This window comes from Nicrophorus vespilloides, unplaced genomic scaffold (assembly GCF_001412225.1).
Source record: "Nicrophorus vespilloides isolate i.1.1-1 unplaced genomic scaffold, Nicve_v1.0, whole genome shotgun sequence".
NCBI lineage: Eukaryota > Metazoa > Arthropoda > Insecta > Coleoptera > Silphidae > Nicrophorus > Nicrophorus vespilloides.
Window position 1 is genome coordinate 9,297 of NW_017095900.1, and position 20,614 is coordinate 29,910.

The 20,614-nt window shown below is 30.4% G+C and overlaps 1 protein-coding gene across 2 annotated transcripts; it reads left to right on the plus strand.

Moving 5' to 3' along the window:
• The first annotated feature begins 923 nt into the window (after positions 1-923).
• On the plus strand, positions 924-19,561 carry LOC108568114 (putative mediator of RNA polymerase II transcription subunit 26). 2 transcript variants are annotated; one of them, XM_017929051.1, is made up of 4 exons: positions 924-975; positions 16,124-16,305; positions 16,937-17,081; positions 17,162-19,561. In XM_017929051.1, exons 1-4 carry the CDS (start codon positions 957-959, stop codon positions 19,354-19,356), a joined length of 2,541 nt encoding a protein of 846 aa, XP_017784540.1. In that variant the 5' UTR covers positions 924-956; the 3' UTR covers positions 19,357-19,561. The 2 variants fall into 2 exon arrangements, with proteins under 2 accessions (XP_017784540.1, XP_017784532.1); XM_017929043.1 differs by lacking the exon at positions 924-975 and adding an exon at positions 9,716-9,813.
• Positions 19,562-20,614: the final 1,053 nt, after the last annotated feature.

The window sequence follows — 20,614 nt, forward strand, 5'->3', positions numbered from 1 at the left end:
TATTAATTTTGTAACTATGACAATAGTTGCTAAATCAAATAACTCAACTAACAAACGATGATCGATAAAATAATATTCCCATAGAAACAAAACGGTTGGAAGTAGCAAAGTGATGACTTTCGCGAAGAGCCTTGGCTGTCGCATCGAAAACCGTCGACGATCGACGTTGTTGTTCTGTGCTGCTCTTTTCATTCACAGCACAATATTTTTTCTCACGCCAATAAAGCAGAGAATCTGGTCTGAATCACCGATAGTAATTAGAATACCGAATATTTTTCGTAATTGCGAAAACCACGAAGACAATGAGAACTATCGATGATTTATCTTCACGTACGACGCTAATTAATTTCGATCTTTTGTTGGCTTTCTTCTGTATCACTCTGAGAAATTCTTCCGAATAGTGTAAGAAGCCAATTATATTTGTTACGCAACGGAGATCAACGAGAAGAGAGATTTACATCAAATTCACATTATTTTGGATGAGCCAGTTTCTTTTATTATTTTATTATTTCAAAACAAAAAATATATATATAACACACGAAAAGGTCGTAACTATTTCAAAATTAATATAAACATATTTTGGATCGAATTGATGAGACAGTTTTTTTTTTCAATATGTAAAACGTACAATTTCAGACACGGTTGAAAATATTTCGTAATAGAAAAATTGAAATGCAGATTCTTTATGGATTAAATTCATTCATTATTTTTATTTCCTAATGAATTTAAACATATTGAATTTTATTACTAAAAAAAAATAAGAAAAAATGAAAAATATTTGTAAATAAATTTGAAACTTTTTGTAGATTGTTTTTGGATGAAATTGGAACATTAAAGTGATTTTAGCATAATGCAGTTTCTGCATGTTCCGAAAGAAACGATCCATAAGTCGGTGGCGTGTTTAGAAGCGAGAGCGGAAAGATATCGGACTGCTCAGATCGTAAACTAATAGTTTAATGCTAGTGAAAGTTAAAGGTAAGGTCACAGCAGTCGTGCCTTTTTTTTCTAGGTTGAAGATGGGCAGCATCGACATGTTCCCGTGTGAATACCGCACAATGAGAGACGAAGAACCAATTTTTTTAACATATAAAATTTCAAAGAAAAAATTAAAAGATTTAAGAAAAGATAATTTTATTTGAATGACGAAGCTACTTCTACTATAGTAAAAGTATTAGTAGTTTATTTTTGAATGGTTTTATGAATTTGAACGAATACTAAAGTGATTCAGTTTTTGCTCAAAATTCGTACAAGAAATAAACTTATTACTTCATCTTAATGACTTGCAAGTACTGGAATCAATTGCAATTTAAAAAGTTACTTAACGATTTGTTAATCAAAATAATACATTTTTGGTTTTCAATTTTATTGCTCAAACTACTGAAAAGTTTTACTTTAAAATAAACTAATTACTATCAATACTTTTTTTTCTGAATTTATACTGTAAGTCATTCAGTTTCGTTCAAAATATTAAAATACTAAAATATATTACAAAAGGTTAATTAACGATTTGTTAATTATTGTTTACTTATCTTGTAAACAATGTTAATTTCTGTTATTGTAATGTATAAAATTAAATGTTAACAACTTGTCAAAAAAAAATTATGTTGAAGTTATAAGAAAATAATATTTTTACAAAGTTTAAATCACGGTTTTAATAATATTTGTAGCCAAGAAAATACGTATACATAATTATACGTTTATCGTTGTAGTTCAAGGGTGAAAAGTGGTCGTCTGTCAGTACGTAATTATAAGCTGCAAGAAACAAATCGTATGCAGCAAACGGCGAATAATTACATAAACAGGATCTTCTCGTAACGTATTTATTGCAAGATGAGCATTGGTTTATGCGTTAGAATCCGCGTTTTAAGCAAATACGGCAAATAGCCTGATTAATTCCAATGCAATGACAGCAATTAAATGTTATTATATATAGGGTGATTCTTTAAATAACAGTTAACAATTGTATTAACAAATATAATTATTTATTTACTGGTTTATTATATATTTATGTTGGTCAAATTAATTACTTATTGATGCACTTCATTAAAATCGTTAGTAATTAATAAAAGTAATTAAGGTGCAATTAATTTGTTTTAAGAACCAATATTTGTTGGTACTTGTGACAGGAATATTTGTTTCATCTCACTAAATATTGATTTTTTAGACGTTTCATAATATGACAATTGTGTTTTTGTTTATTTGACGTATAGTGACGTACTGTCATCATACTGTCAAAAATATAATTTACCAGTTGAAATAACCTATAAATCATTGTCAGAAGACGTCATGTGTCACAATAAAATTTCATTTTTGACATTTAATTTTCATGTCACACATGTGACGACTACGTCAATAATTTCTATATTATTTTAATTAAATACAATATGAATTGGTGTACTTTATAAAAATAATGTATAGTTTATTTTGGTTTCATCACAAATGTGACAATTAAGTCTTTTATATGATATTTAAACAATTGCAATTTGGACACTTGATAAACATTTAATTTTTATGTCACTTTGTGTCAATATTTCATTTTATACAAACATAAAAATTTAATTTTTATGTCACACCCATGACAATTACATGAATAATGTATAAGTTATTTTAATTATAATAATTGTTACTCCTGAGAAGAATTGCAATTTGGACACCTGATAAACTTTTGATTTTCATGTCATATGTGTCACCTTGTGTGAATAATTTATAGGTTATTTCATGTCAATTGGTACATACAAAAACATATTTAATATTCATGTCAAACATGTGACACTTATGTCATTAATTAAGAAGTTATTTCAATTAAATCCTGTCACACAAATGACAATTAACTCAATAAGTTATAAGTTATTTTGATTAAATCCAATATTAATTAGTGTCATTTATGAAAATAATATATACCGTATTAGCCCGAATATAACGCAATATTTTTCGACCATTTATTTTCCGTTAAAAAATAGACTCGCGCTAAATTCGGGGATGTAATGGAATGTAATATAAACAAGGAATATAAATATCTTTATGAAAATTTCGGAGTCGCGTTAAATTCGGGATCGCGTTATATTCGGGCTAATACGGTAGTTTATTTTGGTTTCGTCATAAATGTGACAATTAGTTCATTAATTTCTATGTTATTACACCTGATAAACATTTATTTTTATGTCACATGTGTCAATATTTCATTTTATGCTCACATTCACTTTTAATTTTTATGTCACACACATGACAATTACGTGAACAATTTATAAATCATTTTAATTATAAAAATTGTTACTCCTGAGTAGGATTGAATGGTTATTACAATTACATCAATATTTTTTAGGTTATTTCAACAATTACAATTTGGACACCTCATAAACTCTTAATTTTTATGTCACATGTATCACCGTGTGTTAATATTTTATAGATTATTTCAATTGGTCCATTCATAAAAACATTTGATTTCATGTCACACATGTGACAATTACGTGTTAAGGATAGCAGCAGATTCACAGTAAAAGGAAATAGTGGAATCGCAGAGCATCAATATACTACTGAAGTTAACCTACAAAACGACAGCTAACCAACAAATTAAAAAATCAAATCATCATAATGGTAACTATCCATCGGGAAAGATTATCCATTTAATGTCAACCGCGATCTTAAATTTACTCAATGTTCACATTTATGAACAGATTGTAAATAAAATTACACGACATAAAAAGAAACATATCAATTGGTACATACAAAAAGCATTTAATATTCATGTCAAACATGTGACAGTTACATTCTTAATGTATAAGTTACTTTAACAATTGCAATTTGGACACATAACAAACTTTTAATTTTCATTACATATGTGTCATCTTATATAAATAATGTATACGTTATATTTATGTTTAAATAAATTCATGTCATACATCTGACAATTAAGTAAATTGTAAGTTATGACAATTACTTCAATATTTTTTAGGTTATATCGACAATTGCAATTGGATTATATTTGACATATGTCACCTTATGTCAATAATTTATAATTTATTTTAATTACTTATGATTTGAAATTCCTAGCAGACCTTTAATTATCATAACAGACACATGTCATTTCATAAAATTAATTATTTTATAATTTATTTTATTATTTATATTTTACAATAATAAATTTCGAGATCCACCGTGTATTTTCCTCGGGCAGTAATTTATAATTAAATTCATCACTGCAAGAAAGTTACGTCGCCAAGCCCATATTTCCCACTGACCTCGCAGAGAAAGAAATTTCGTATCATCATTTACTTTATGCTATTCCCATAAACTCTAAACCATCGCAAAAAAAACATAAAAATTTATTTAATAGAAACAAGAAATAAAAAACAACTTCATTTTCATATACTCTTCATACAATTTCTCATCATGATTCTAGTTTATTATTAAAATCTTATGTAAAGTTTTCTGTTTATGTATTTAAATTTAGAATTAAAAAAAAAACTTGTATTCTATTTCGTCTTCGCAATAGTAAACACGGAATTCTTTATAAATATTTAAATCGGTGATCGAATTTTATCCAAATTTACATCTCATCTGAGTCATGTCTAGTTTGGAGTTTTTTTTTTATATAACATAAATTATTTTGTAAACAATGAATTTAAACCTAGACAAATTTTTTAGAATTTATTTTGACTTTTCTTAATTACAATTTAGTTTATTTTGAAATTTTCAAACCGGACTATAGTGAATCCGGATTGAGTAAAACCGCACTATGTGAGGTATTGCTATATTATATTTGTTTCGACACAAAGGTACAAAAAATAATGATTAATGAATATTTAAATCGGCATTTGAATTTTATTTAGTTTAGAATTTTTGAACATAAATCTAATAAACTTGCGTTTCTTAATCCTTTTGCCACATGACCCAACATACTTGTTTGTAGTTCTATTACAACCCAATTGCTAAATGACAACTGTCATCATGTGTCAAACCAAAAATATGGTAAAACAGTTTCTTGCTTTGACAGATGATGACAGCTGTCATTTAGCGACCTATTATTATATTTTACGAGACACTAATATTGTATTTTTCTTCAAGATTGAATTTCGTCTTTGCAACAATAAAACAAATAATCCATAATAAATATTTAAACCGGCGATTGATAGAGATTTTAAACATAAATCTAATTAATCTTGATCAGCGATTCTCAACCTATTTGCCACCTATTTGCTAACAATTTTTCACCAGTTCTTGACATTCAACTGCCATTTAGCAACTCATTATATATTTAACACAACTCATAGATTGAGAAACGCTGTTATACTGAAAAGTAGTTGTACTGTGATCTAATTGTTAACAATTTATTACTAGTACTTTGGTTTGACACATGGTGACAGCTGTCATTTAGCAACTCATTAAATATTTAACGCAACTTATAGAATGAGAAACGCAATTATACTGAAACATAGTTATACTATGATCCAATTGTCAACAATTTTTCACCAATTCTTCGATTTGAGACAAGGTGACAGCTGTCATTTAGCAACTCATAGATTGAGACAAGGTGACAGCTGTCATTTATCAACTCATTAAATATTTAACGCAACTCATAGATTGAGAAACGCTGTTATACTAAAACATAGTTATACTATGATGCAATTATCAACAATTTTTCACCAGTTCTCCGATTTGATACATTGTGACAGCTGTCATTTAGCAACTCATTAAATATTTAACGCAACTCATAGATTGAGAAACGCTGTTATACTAAAGCGTAGTCTTCGGTTTGACACATGGTGACAGCTGTCATTTAGCGACAAATTCAAACTTTAACGATACCCACTTATAGGTTAAGAAACACTGATATTGTATCTTTCTTTAAACAGATTGAATTTCGTCATTGCAAGAACAAAAAAAGAATCCATAATAAATATTTAAACTGGTGATCGAATTTCATGTAAATTTACATCGATCTGACTCATGTCTAGTTCAAAGTTTTTTAAAACGTAAATAATTTCGTAAACAATCTCTTACATCAATTAATCTATTATTTTAGATGTTGCAATTTCCTTCAAGTAAGAATGCGGATTACCATTCAAAATTGTTAGTGAGTAATAGTAATAGTAAAAACAAAATTGATTCCGGTTTACAAGTAAAAATCACGACATTGTTAACCTTTTCCTATTGAAGACGAATATTTGCTTCATTGATTGTGTTACCACATCAATAAAAAATAAGAGGCATCTCGCAATATGTCAATTATCCCGAACTTGATCCACTTCGAAAGAAGTTCGCATTAAGAAGAGAGAAAATAATAAAAAAACAACAACAACAAGAAATATTTAGTTACGCAATGAACTAAATCGTTTGTAAAATGCCTGAGTTGAAGAAGTCTATCCAATAACGTTCTATCAAAATCGTGTATTTTAATTAGTTTAGCTTCAAGGATGTAAATAAATACCCTTAGGCAAATCATAAATAAAATAATGATAATGTATCCATTCTGTCAAAGTTGATTAAAACTGAATTATGTAATTATTAATTGAATTGGAAGACTGCGTGGTGAATTGTATAATTTGATATAAAGTATACTGATCTGCAATTTCCTTCCACGAAGACATAAAATGAAGTTGTAAATAAACTACGACTTTCCTCGTTTCACAAATACGTGATTTGGAATTGGGTAAATAGAGATTTAATTTATGTTTGTAATTAAGCGTATTATTTTTCGTATTTCAATCAACTAAATCATCTATTTAAATGCAGCTTGAAGTGTGTTTGGACTTTCCACAGGTTTCAAGCAGGAAACGCGAAATTGTTTATCGAAATTGCTTACTTATAAACGAATTAAGAGGAAGATTTATTAATGGAAGATGAGAGCAGGAAATGCACGGTTGTTTCAGAGATGTATTTTAATTTGAGATACATTCATGCATACTAATTTAGCATCATCTAATACGTAACAAAATAATTAATTTAATAAAATATATATATTGAAAAAAAACTCCACTGGCTAATATAATTCATGAGTCATTAGTGAATTCTAAATACACGTATCTTTGTTTTACACGGTAATTTCTTAACACGTTTTTGTTATTATACGGTTTAAAAAAAATTAAATTTAAAAATAAATGTTGAGAATGAACTTAATAAAAGAAACATATTTTTTGTCATTCATTATTTTTGTTTGATTTATGTACCTTAACAAAATAGAAAAAAAAATAGAATTTGGATTGATTAATTGAAATTTTCATATTGGACTGTAATAAAACCGTATTCTCGTTTTACACGGTACTTTTTTTTACACGATTTCAATATTACACGGTGAAATTTGAAAATAAATGCCGAAAATAAGGTATTCCTCACATTACACTGTATTTTTTAGCACGGTTTAAAAAAAATAAAAAAAAAAACATTTTTATAGCCTTTCATTAATTTCATAATTAATAAACAACAAAATTATGCGTCTTTTTTTGCATAATTTTCGATTTTACATTCAAAAAGTTACAATTTCGATTTACACGTTTTTCTCAGGAACCTATCTACTGTGTAAATCGGGGCACAGGTGTATATACATCAATACCTCGCATAGTGCGGATTCGATCAATCCGGATTTATTATAATCAGGTTTGAAAATTTCAAAACTAACTAGATTTTAATTAAGAACATAAATTCTAAAAAATGTAGAGTTGAAGTCTTTAGTTATACGAAGTACAATATGATTCATCAAATATACAAAAATACTTCGCACAATACGGGTAATGGGTTCCACCAACATCCCGCACTGTTTGAAACCGCATCGAATTAAGGACTTTAAAATCACATAAAAAGAGACAAATATTTGTATATTGCTTAATTAAAATTTAGTACTACAGTAAATCCGCACTAATCGAAGCCGCACTATGCGAGGTACAATAAAATCATCAAATATAGAAAAATACCTCGCACAGTACGGGTAATAGATACCACTAACATCCCGCACTGTTTGAAACCACATCGGATCATAATAATCACATAAAATGTATCTTGCTTAATTAAAATTACGTTTCTTTTAAGATTTTTAAATCGTACTATAGTAAATCCGCACTAATTGAAGCCGCACTATGCGAGGACAATAAAATCATCAAATATACAAAAATACCTCGCACAGTACGGGTACCACCAACATCCCGCACTGTTTAAAACGGCATCGGATCAAGGACATGATCACATAATAATAGACAAAATATTTGTATCTTGCTTTATTACAATTACGTTTCTTTTGAGATTTTTAAATCGTACTGTAGTAAATCCGCACTAATCGAAGCCGCACTATGCAAGGCATTAATGTATAACATTTTTTCAATAATTGCAATACTCAGCAATTACATTTATTATAAATTTACTTTAAATTAGAAAATATTCCTAAATTAATTCAAAAATATTTACATACAAATAAATAATCAAATATTTATTATGTATTGACGGGATATTGGCTAAACTCGCATTATGCGAGTTACAATCGAAATCATCAAATATACAAAAATACCTCGCGCAGTACTGGTAATAGGTTCCACCAACATCCTGCATTGTTTAAAACCGCATCGCATCGATTTTTAAATCGTACTTTTGTAAATCCGCACTAATCGAAGCCGCACTATGCGAGGTACAATAAAATCATCAAATATACAAAAATACCTCGCACAATACGGGTAATAGATACCACCAACATCCCGCACTGTTTGAAACCGCATCGGATCAAGGACATTAAAATTACGTTTCTTTTGATATTTTAAATCGTACTATAGTAAATCCGCACTAATCGAAGCCACACTATGCAAGGCATTACTGTATAACATTTTTTCAATTATTTTAATCCTCAACAATTACATTTATTATAAATTTATTTTAAATTTGAAAATATTAATAAATTAATTGGATATTTTTACAAACAAATAAATAATCAAATGTTACGGAATTTTGGCTCAACCCGCACTATGCGAGATACAATAAAAATTTTATTATTTCAATGATACAGCGTATTTGATTAGTAAAATGTTACTTTGTGGATACAAAGAGTTATGCATGAGAGAAACAGTAGCATCGGTTAAAGTGATTTATTCCAGGAAGGCTTCACTAGATATGGATATACGGCATTCTTACTAAACAGAAATACCGAGCATCTTAACTCTTTCCAAGATGACGATGATTATTACTCAGATCGGGATTATGCAGAGCCGCGACTTTTAAGTTGCAAATTGCAAAACAAACTCTTTAAAATATTTCTCTGCACGTTGCTTCATACTAACAAATATGCATGTTGATCATACTAGGATTAAAAATAAAATGATGCAAATCTGCTTAAAGTAAATGCAAATCCTATATTTCTGTATGAATAATAAATATATTTATTTATTTATATTTTTTTGTTAATTTTTACGAAACATCCGATCCGCCAATTCTAATTGAATTTTAATTAAGCTTTGTATCGTCGAGTCGGAATATGTAAAAATCCGCATTGTTTCGAACCGTTTTTTTTTTTCTTTTCTTTCTTCTCTGCTGCTGCTATTTCGTATGTAACAATTAGGTTTTAGTTGTTGCGAAATTCCTCCTACTGACTCCTTCTTCTTCTGCTGTATAGTTTTGCTGAGATGTACCGGAGGAGATGGTAAGAATGTTGGGCGCTGAACCTTCGGTTCCCACTCCTTCTGATGGATTTCGCGACCTCCTCGAAAACCATCGGAGAGAAGATGAGGAGTGGAGGATCTTCGTCCTTTCACTGGCTCATCTCAAAATCCTCCTCGTCGACTCTTCAGTCAGTTAGTGACTTTGCAAACATGAGGGGTGCTAGTTATTTACTTTTCTTAGGTGAGTAGACTTAATAAAATAATCTATTCAACTTGTACTTTTTTTTTCTGGTTTGAAAAAAAAAATATTAAGTCTCGCTTTGTTCGTAATTGGTTAAGATGGATTTACTACTACCGGATTATATTTATTTTGTTTTTATCCAATTTGGTAAAGTATTTTATTGTTTACTTATCATTTTATTCAAACAAATTTCATAACTTATTTTTTTTTTATTTACAAAAAATTTCAATCTCAATTATAATTAACAATTAATTAATTTTAACTTTTTTTTATAAATTTATAAATATAAATTTAAATAAAAGTAAAATAAAATCTTTTTTGATTAAATAAATATGAAACATTGATGATAATTTTATTGTTATTTTATTGTTATTAATAAATTCTAATTAATTTCATAATAAATTTGAATATATTAGTTCTTTAATTCAATTCAATTATCAATATATTCTAACAAGTTTAACTTATTTGTATGCCTTACTTTAATCATCAAATACTTTTCAATCATTGATTGCAATAATATTTTATAATTCTCTTCCATTTTCCAAACAATTTAAAAAATAATGCCAAATAAAGAAATAACTCGTACAGTACGGGTAATAAGTTCCATCAAATATACCGCACTATTTGAAACCAGAACTTTAAAATGATATAGAAAGAGGCTTTAGTGTATAGAAAAAAAAATGTGTACTAATTTTTTAGAATTCATTTTGCTTAATTACAATTCAGTTTGTTTTGGCATTTTCAAATGCCAAATGTGCCAATGTATTGCGAGGCAATACTGTACAACAGTTTTTCAATTATTTTAATCGTCAACTATTACATTTATTTACAATTAGAAAATTTTCCTAAATCAATTTATAAATATTTACTAACAAATAATATTTTTTTATTTCTTTTTACAATCATTTTAATATTCAAATATTAATTATATAATACTTTTTAAAGAATGATAAAACAAAAACAAATAAAAATATTGTTGTATTAAATATAAACATTCATAATTTCGAATAATTACAAAAGTAAAATCTATTAAATGAACAACTTTCATTATTATTACTATAGTTTACGAAGTTAATCAACATGAACTATTGGTAATTTTAGTTATAATAATTTATTGAAGTAAATAATTTTAAGTTTGTATGTGTTACGGTAAATGTATACATTTCCAGGTAAATGTATACGTTGTAGGTAAATGTAAGTATACATCTGACAGCAACGTGATATATCTACTTTTACATCTACCTACGTATATCGACCAAGCCGGCAAATGTACACATATACCGGGAAATGTATACATTTACCGATTATGTACTCTTACCGTAACATATGTATACAATAAATTTTGTTTATTATTACTTGAACGGAAACAAAAACATTATTGAGCATATATACCTACAAATATAATAAAATGTATAGGCCGAGATCTAAAATACGCGAATGACTTTAACGATCGATGAGACAACGTTCGGGTTCGTTATCAATATTTTTTTTAGAATTTAAAAAATTTAGACAATTGCAATTTTAATTTATTGGTAATTTGGTATGTTTCAATTAGATATTGATTAATATTATTATTCATATTCTAATATATGCAAAACTAACATTATAGAAGAAGTGTTTAAATTTTTCCAATCGTTAAAGTTCACTTTACTTATTTATATGAATACAATCAATTTTATTTATTATTAATATTTTTATCACTCATAAAGTATACATGAAGAAATGAATGCATCAGTTAAGAAATAAAATAATATTTTTGTTTCAATAAACATGTAGTAGTTTGTTTTATTTATATACATTTTTTACATTCGGTTCTTTCGGTACGCTCCTTGGAATCGGTATTTTGAGCGGGTATGTTGGGGTTTTTGTTGTTCTATGTATTCTAATTGTGATTCTCCATGTAACTCATCATTCTTGTTTAGAATTTTTCAATGTTATTTTCCCTTCTTATTTCCTCTGGAACCCTGTTACAGTGTATAAGGCCCTGCACCAGCAAACTCCTGTTCATTATATTAGTTAAAAAAAATCCATCCTTAATTTCTTCTTGTCCTCGTGTTGTGATCATGGGTGTCGCAGCTGAAAGATAGGTCTACCTGGATCTTATTTTTTTTACTATTTTGTGTATCAATATGATTGTCTGTGCCTCTATCAGTATTATTTATATTATCTCGTATTACACGATTTCCTATAACATAAATTCATACAATGTGAAACGTATTAACTTAACACTGTTAACAACGCATAATGGAATCGCGTTACAGAAAATTGTATAATATTTTAATTAATTAATTAAAAGAAATGAATACAATCAATTTTATTTATTATTAATATTTTCACCATTCACAAAGTACACATGAAGAGGTGAAAGCATCAGTAAACTTGTTAATTAATATTTTTGGTCTAATAAGTTTCATGCACAACATGTTATTGAAATTATCCGTGTTACAACTCGTATAACACGATTTTGTATAATGCATTTTCTTACAACGCATAACGTATTAACATAACGCGGTTAATACCTAAACAGGAAATTGGGAATCTATTGAATCATAATTTGATTTGTAAATATTAATTAATTAAAAGAAATGAGTGTATAGTAATTAAAATTGTATTATTACTAAAGATTAGGGAGATCGTGGATTTGGCAACGGAATCGTTTCACGTTCGCATTAATCACATGCGCATGTGAAAGAAAGCTGTGCACAACTTCCAAGCGCGTTATATAACAATAATCTATTCGGATTTTCTCACACACATACATACACACACGACTCGGTTCATCGTCGGTATTTCACGTGCGCTCTTTACAATAAATTAACGAACTTTCCTCCATTGGGCAATCGAATTGCTGCTCCTCTTTCTCTCCAATTCCTTCCATTACTTAGAAGAACTTATGTTTGCTTCTTCTATTACATTATCATCATCATCATCATCATTATTATTTTTATTCACGTTGTTTGTCTGCAAATTGCATAACGTTTGCATATTGATAAAAAATAAATAGGGAAAGTTGCGAAGAAAATAAACAAAACTAAAAGTTCGCTAATTACTCGGATACATAAAATATTTAGATGTGTATTGTTGTTGCAACCGGCTGTGATCACGGTTTTCGTCGTGATGCAATTGACATTTGACGTGTACAACGATTTCTGCACATATTCGATCTCTTAAGTCATCTCTTAAGCTCACACATAAACGGAAAAGCAACGGTAACGAACGGATTTCGCAATGCATAATTATTACGTGGAGAAGAATAGATGGCGAATTATGGAGTGATCAAATGATTCATACTTTGTTGTTGCTGAGTTTTAAGAAAGGAAAATGTTGGAAAAGTGTTACGAAATTCAAAATTGCTTTTATACTTATGTTAGGAAACGTAATTCGTTTAAGTGCTGAATGTAATTTAATGCAGATTTTGAAAGGTTTCTTCAGCATTTCATGTTAATAATAACCTATTACATATTACCACAATTCTGAGCAAATTATTCTTTTGGAAACAATCTTGTAAATTTTATTAGTTTATGTTTAAAAGCCACAAAATTCACATTTAATTTTAATAAAAACACTACAAATTTAGTGCAAATATCAATGGAATACAGCAAAACCTCGCATAGTGCGGATTTAAAAAAATAAATCGACTTAAATTCAATACTTAACTACAAATTAAGTAGTAACTATCAATAAAATACAGCAATATCTGGCACAGTGCGGCTTCGATCAGTACGGTTTAAAAATTTCAAAACCAACTAAATTCATGAAACTCACTTACCTTTAATTATAATATGAATATTACAAATTTGGTATAAATATTAATGGAATACAGAAAAACCCCGTACAGCGCGGATTCGATTAGTCCTGTTTAAACATTTCAAATTCTACCAAATTCATGAACGTCACTCACTTTTAATTATAATATGAAAACTACAAATTAAGTGTAATTATCAATAAAATCCAGCAACACCTCGTACAGTGCGGCTTTGATAGTACGGTTTAAAAATGTCAAAACCAAATAAATTAATGAAACTCATTTATCTATTATAATATGAAAATTACAAATGTTGTATAAATATCAATGGAATACAGAAAAACCTTGTATAGTGCGGCTTCGATCAGTACGGTTTAAAAATTTCAAAACCAATTAAATGCATGAAAGTCACTCACGTTTAGTGATCATAAGAAAACTACAAATTTAGTGTAACTTATCATTAAAATATAGAAAACCTCGTATAGCACGGTTTCTATTAGTACGGTTTAAAAATTTCAAAACCTACTAAATTCATTAAACTCACTTACCTTTAATGATAATAAGAAAAGTACAAATTTAGTGTAATTTATCATTGAAATATGGAAAACCTTGTATAGTACGGATTCTATTAATACGGTTAAAACATTTCAAAACCAAATAAATTTTAATTAACCAAATTATAAAAACATTGTAAAAGAGTATTACACAAACTTATTTTCTATACAGTCAACTCTCGTTTTGTGCAGTTTTTTTATGCGGTTTTAAAATCTTTGATTAGTCTGGTTTCAAATAGTGCGTTTAACAAAAGTATGCGAAGTATTGTTGTATTTATATTTCTTCATACAATCAGTTATTAATGATTACATAATATGTTTGAATTCATATAATAATAATTAAGAAGTTTTTTTTAATTATATTTAAATAGAAAAATATAATTAAACTCACCTTTAATTATCATTTGAAAGCAACGATTTAAATATAAATATCAATGGAATTGTTACATTTCAATCATTATGTATTGAGTTTGTTTATTTTTAGTAATATTTTAATAATTTTAAAGTTAATTAAAACCAAATATAATTAATATTAAAAGTTTTTAAATTACTATAATAACAAAATTAATTTATGATTTGTTTGATTTGTGGTTTCTTTGATGATATTGATAATACGTAACAAGTAATAAAATGACAATAAAAGGAAATAATGAAGTAATTCATCAATTTAGAATTGAATGTATGTATAATTTCTAATGTGGAAAAACAATGAGTACAAAAAAACGACAATGTGTGAGTGTGTGTATTCAGTTGCATAAGCGCAAAGAGGAAATCCTTTCATCTTTCGGGATGTTCTTCTCGATGTCAATTAGACGTCTTCTTCGAGCGCGATTACGCAACGCGTAACTTTCAAAATTATGCGGAATTCCACAATTACAAACTTATGAGGCCGCGGTGAAATTCTTCGGTGGAAAAGAAATCTGATGAGCCGATGATGAGCATATATTCTTCATTCAACAGCTGCAACGTTTCCAAAAAAAAAAAATGTGCACAATCCAAAAAATAAAATATCTTATTTTAATTACTTAAAGTCACAATAATAATAAAGTTTAAGTACATTTAATCAATATTTTGATAAGTTCACTTATAATTAGGTTACAATAAAATTGCAATAAAAGAAATGGAAAACTTGAAGAACTCGTCTTTTTCTTTAATGGAGCAAAGATTCACTTTCTCGATGCTTGCAATAATAAGCAGAGACGAAGAAGATGAACACAAAAAAAAACAGACAATGATTTCACGCAAGTTTGCACTCGTTGCCCTGAATCCATCGCATTAGATGCTCTGATTAATTGAGTTTTGGATTAAAGTTTTTTTTATTGTTTCAATAAATGCATTGTTTTATTGGCGTTCCGACGCTTTAAGCAATTTTCATGAAGATAAATATTTCTCGAATTGTGTGTCAAGGATGGTCGAGGCTTTCCACTGAAAGGCTAGGCATTTCGTTAGTATGCATTTAGTTAATAAGCATTTCTTTCTCATTTTCGTACTTGGACATACGCAATTATAGGATGTAGAGATTGCAGAATATTCAATTTATTTTATTCTCTTGTGTCTTTTGTAATTACTTTTTTTTTACACAATTCCTTATAACAATTTTAAAATACTAATTTAACATTTGCATAATATATTTTTCTCTAGCGACCAAACATATTTGTTTGTAGTTCCAATACGAATAGTTTTTCAAGGTGACAGCTGTCATTTCTTGTAGGTGACAACTGTCATTTCACGTAGTTGACAGCTTCATCTACGTAGGTGACAGCTGTCATTTCATTTAGGTGACAGCTGTCATTTCACAAGTCATAGGTTGAGAGCCGCTGCTTCAGACAATATTTTGCACAATTCCATTTTGTAGTTCTTTAAATAGCATCGCTTAATTTTTCTTTGTAATTAAAATGATGTAAAAAGGAAGACTTTTGGTTCGATATTCGAAACCTATTTTCTTGTTCGAGTTTAAAGTTGTTCGAATATCAAATATGTAAATTAATGAAAATTATCTTCTATGTTTCAGGATTGGCCGTAGGATGGGGATCAGCGCAGTTTTATAACAATAGGCCGTACCCTACGTATAGTCTGGAGTCGATGCCCGACACCGATTTTACATGTAGGGATAAGATCCTTGGTGGTTACTATGCCGATTCGCAAGCGCAATGCCAAATGTTCCATATCTGCGTCAAAGTGTCCGGCGTTGGTGTAAGTATACTAATTCCATCTAAACATTCATAAATTACAAGATTTCAGTGTTCAAAAACAAGCATATATATTAAGTCGGATAATTGCGGATTTAAGTGGTTAATTGATAGGTTTGAGGCTTTGCAATCATTTACGTAATCACTTTGCGAAATTACCGTGATTTATTTATTATTGTACGCCTTGGAAATCGTAATAAGGTAATTCTCGAATTGGCACCGATTGCGAAAAACGCGATGGTAAATTATTTTACAAATAAATGCTTCACTTTGTAAATGTACATGGAAGAAAAAAAGTAATAGTTTTGGATACTTGAGGCTACTTTTGTTGTATAACTAGTTAAGAATAAGTATGTGTTTTTTTTGCTGCTTCACTTTGATAATTATCATTACATGCAAGAAAATAGTTTCGAATACTTCAGGCTATTTTTGTTTATAAACGTGTTGTATAATAGTTAAGAATAAATGCGCGTTACTTTGCTGCTTCACTTTCTAAAAGATGAAAAGATGAAGTAGCTCGGATAATGTTCGAGTCAAGGTCTGAATTCGTTTCGAGAAAATGAGTTGCGTCTTCGGTGGAAGAGGAAGGTCGTTGTTATATGGTGGCACATCCTCAATTATCACGTTCTCCTCAGGTGCAAGATTTCCGTTTTCTGTGTCCAAATGGGACGGCGTTCGACCAAGACCATCAGATCTGCGCCGAATGGGACGACGTGGATTGCGATGCAACAACTTTGTACTACGCCAGTGACAACTTCGACCTTTACCGCCTCGGCTCAGGTAAGTCACTTTCACTTCATATTAGATTGATTGCAACGATGTTGATGATGATGATGTCTACGATATGATACGATCCGCAGGTTACGAATCCAAGGCTGTCAAGTACGGTGAAGACGAGGAGACTTTCTCGTTGCAAAGGGCAGAGACCGGAGATGCGAGATTAAGCAGGGAGCATCAGGCGCAAAGGGTCAACCAGCAGAAGGACTTCAGTAACAGGAAGTTCAATAGCGGTGGCAGCGACAGAGATATCTTCAAGACTTCGAGCAGCTCGAACTTCTTCAATAACAGGAACGGCGGCAAGGAGCTGGACGAAGATGAAGATGATGGTAACGTGAACGCGAATCAGAACAGGGATAACGTGCAGAAGAGGAAGTTAATCAGGAAGCAGAACAGGAGACCTCAAGAGCAAGATTTCCAGAAGGCGCAAACGCAGAGACCTCAACAGCAACAGGATTATCAGAAGTCGCAAACGCAGAGGCCTCAGCAACAACAGGATTACCAGAAGGCGCAAACGCAAAGACCTCAGCAACAACAGGATTACCAGAAGACTCAGACGCAAAGACCTCAACAGCAACAAGATTACCAGAAGGCTCAAACGCAGAGACCTCAACAGCAACAGGATTACCAGAAGGCGCAAACGCAAAGACCTCAGCAGCAACAGGATTTCCAAAAAACTCAAACTCAAAGACCTCAACAGCAAGAGAATTATCCTAAACAACAGGATTACCAGAAAACGCAAACTCAAAGACCGCAACAACAGGAGAATTACCCTAAACAACAGCAACAGGATTTCCAGAAAACGCAAACGCAGAGACCTCAACAACAAGAGAACTATTCCAGGCAGCAACAGCGTCAACAGCAGCAGGATTTCCAGAAGTCTCAAACGCAGAAGCCTCAACCACAGGAAAATTACCCTAAGCAACAACAGCGTCAACAACAGACAAGACCACAAGTACAACAACAGCAGCAACAAAGAAATCAGAGACCTCAGCAAAACTTTGATAGTCAAACATCGAGACCGAGTCGTCCAACTGGTTTTGCCAATAACTTTGCAGGAAGCAGTTACATTCCAACAACATCTCGTCCAACTTCCACCACAAACAATATCAATGCCGAACAATACACGACGGCCATCAACAATTTCCGTGCGAGGAACAGCCAACGTCGTCCAAATCCCAACAGGCAACAGTACAACGATGCCGACAACTTCAGGCAAACTCCGCAACAGAATCCTTCTACAAGCTTCGCTGCTAGCACACCTGCACCTTTCCGACAGACCCAACAGTATAATAGAAATCCAACCACTTCTGCTCCAAAAACTGCCGAAACTGAAAATTACCCACCAAGCTTCAACAAGCAAAGTTTCTCCACCACACAACAGAAACCTTCTCCTTTCAAAGTCCAACCGCAATCTGCTAAGCAAAGCTTTCCAACAACTCCAGTAGCTCAGAATTCCAGTCCTGATACCCATTACGACATTCCCAAAGTGAAACCATCAAAGCAAACTGAGAATTACCCTAAGGACATCCAAGGTCCTACCACATTTGCCCCGAAAACAAATAGCTTCGCTTACACTCAATCCACGCAATTCAATAAGCAGCAAGACTTTTCTAAAATAAACACCAAACAGACGACTCCTCAAGCTCAAAGCACGCAATTTACGAATAATAACAACCAATTCAATACTCCAGCTGCTCCTGGTCACAATCGTCCCTTCGCCAATCAATTCAATAGCCAGAAACAAACAACACAGTACACCCAACAATCGAGCACTCCGAAATCTACCACTCACACCCAATACACCCCAACCGTACCTAAAGTGAGCTCGACAACTCCAATAAGCAGATCGAATCGTTTCGATGAGACCCAATACGACGATGGATCGTACAGCTCGAAATACGATAACGATGAGAACAACTCTAACAAAGAAGACGAGTTCTTGAAGACAGCTCACAGCCAGAACATTGCGAGCAGCAGAAACGAGTACATCAAGAACGCGCAGAAGACAACAGTTGCGACAACCACCCAGAAGCCATTCTACAGCGAATCCCCAAGACCGTTCTCCACCAACGCAAACACTCCAAGAGTCACCGAGTATCCGAAGACCACGAAAACAGCGCCGAAACCGATCGAAAAGAAACCAGAGATTAAAGAGCAAAAACCGAAATCCGAGAAGAACGTCAGCTACGATTACGCTTATTACGACAGCAACGTGGGTGGAGGAGAGCACGAATACGACATCGACACGGACTTCAAGAAGACGACAACGAAATAGTTCGTTAACAAAATTAAACAAAAAAAAAAGAAAAGTAAGCATCGGGCTAAAACAAAACAACAACACGCCGAAATGATAAAAAAAAAGATATATGTGCCTTTTAAGTTTACCACTTACATTTATATATACAGCTAGAAAAAAGGATGAAATTACAAGCAAATAGTTTTGCAATATCCTAATTCCCTTGTTTTGTTGTGAACTGTTTTATTTTATTATTATAATTTTAAATATGTATTATTTTATTATTATTACGTAATTTAATTTAATCTTACTTGTATGACCAGTATTTTGTTTTTTATTTTGTCAGCCGCCTTCGATTCCCTTCGGTCACCTTATTTAAATTGCCTCTGTTGTGTAACGATAAAATCAATCTGTCTCTATTTTATTTTCTATTTTTTTTTTGTATATATGTATACTTCTGTATTTTCAAGTGGAATATTCCACACAATCGATTATGAACGAAAATTGTATAAAAAAAAATGTATGAAATATTTAAACGGAAGAATTAAGTAAAAACATAAGAGAAGCAGCAAGATATGAACGTGGAGTTCTATGGTGTGTGATGATTTTATTTTAAATTATATAAATAAGTTTCTTGAATAAGCATTGAGTTATTTCATTTTTATCCCAATTGAAATCCTTTAGTTATCCAATTAATTAATTAAATTCAATTTACAACATTCTATGTTTCCTTTTTCATTAAAAAAACTTAATATTTTTAAGTTTTGCTACATTTATGTAACATAAAAATATCTGTTCTTGTATCATGTGTAGCATATACTAAACGTACGAAAATATTGATCACATTTGACGGTATATAAAAGAAGTACCCATATAAGTTAATCTGGTTGCAGACATTTGTAGAAATCACAATAGTAAATTTTAATGCTTTATTTTTATCATAATTTAATATTTTCAAGGATTATCTATTAATTTTATGTTACTGGAATATTTATCTATTTAAAATGTAGATTAAATAAATAATCGATTGGCTTTGTAATAAATAAATCGTATATTAATGAAACATTCTATTAAATGATTTTATTTCAGTTGTAGGTTATGGCGGTAATTTAAGCATTTTATTGTACGGGAGGTCCGAAACTACCTAGGAAAAAGTGGGATTTAAAAGCAGGCAAACAAACGAGATTTCCAAGCAAAAAAATTGATATTATGGTAGTGACTTTGTCCTGCTTTTGTTGTTTGTAATACCTCAATATGATAAATATAATTATAAATTAAAGTCTCTTATAAATAAAAT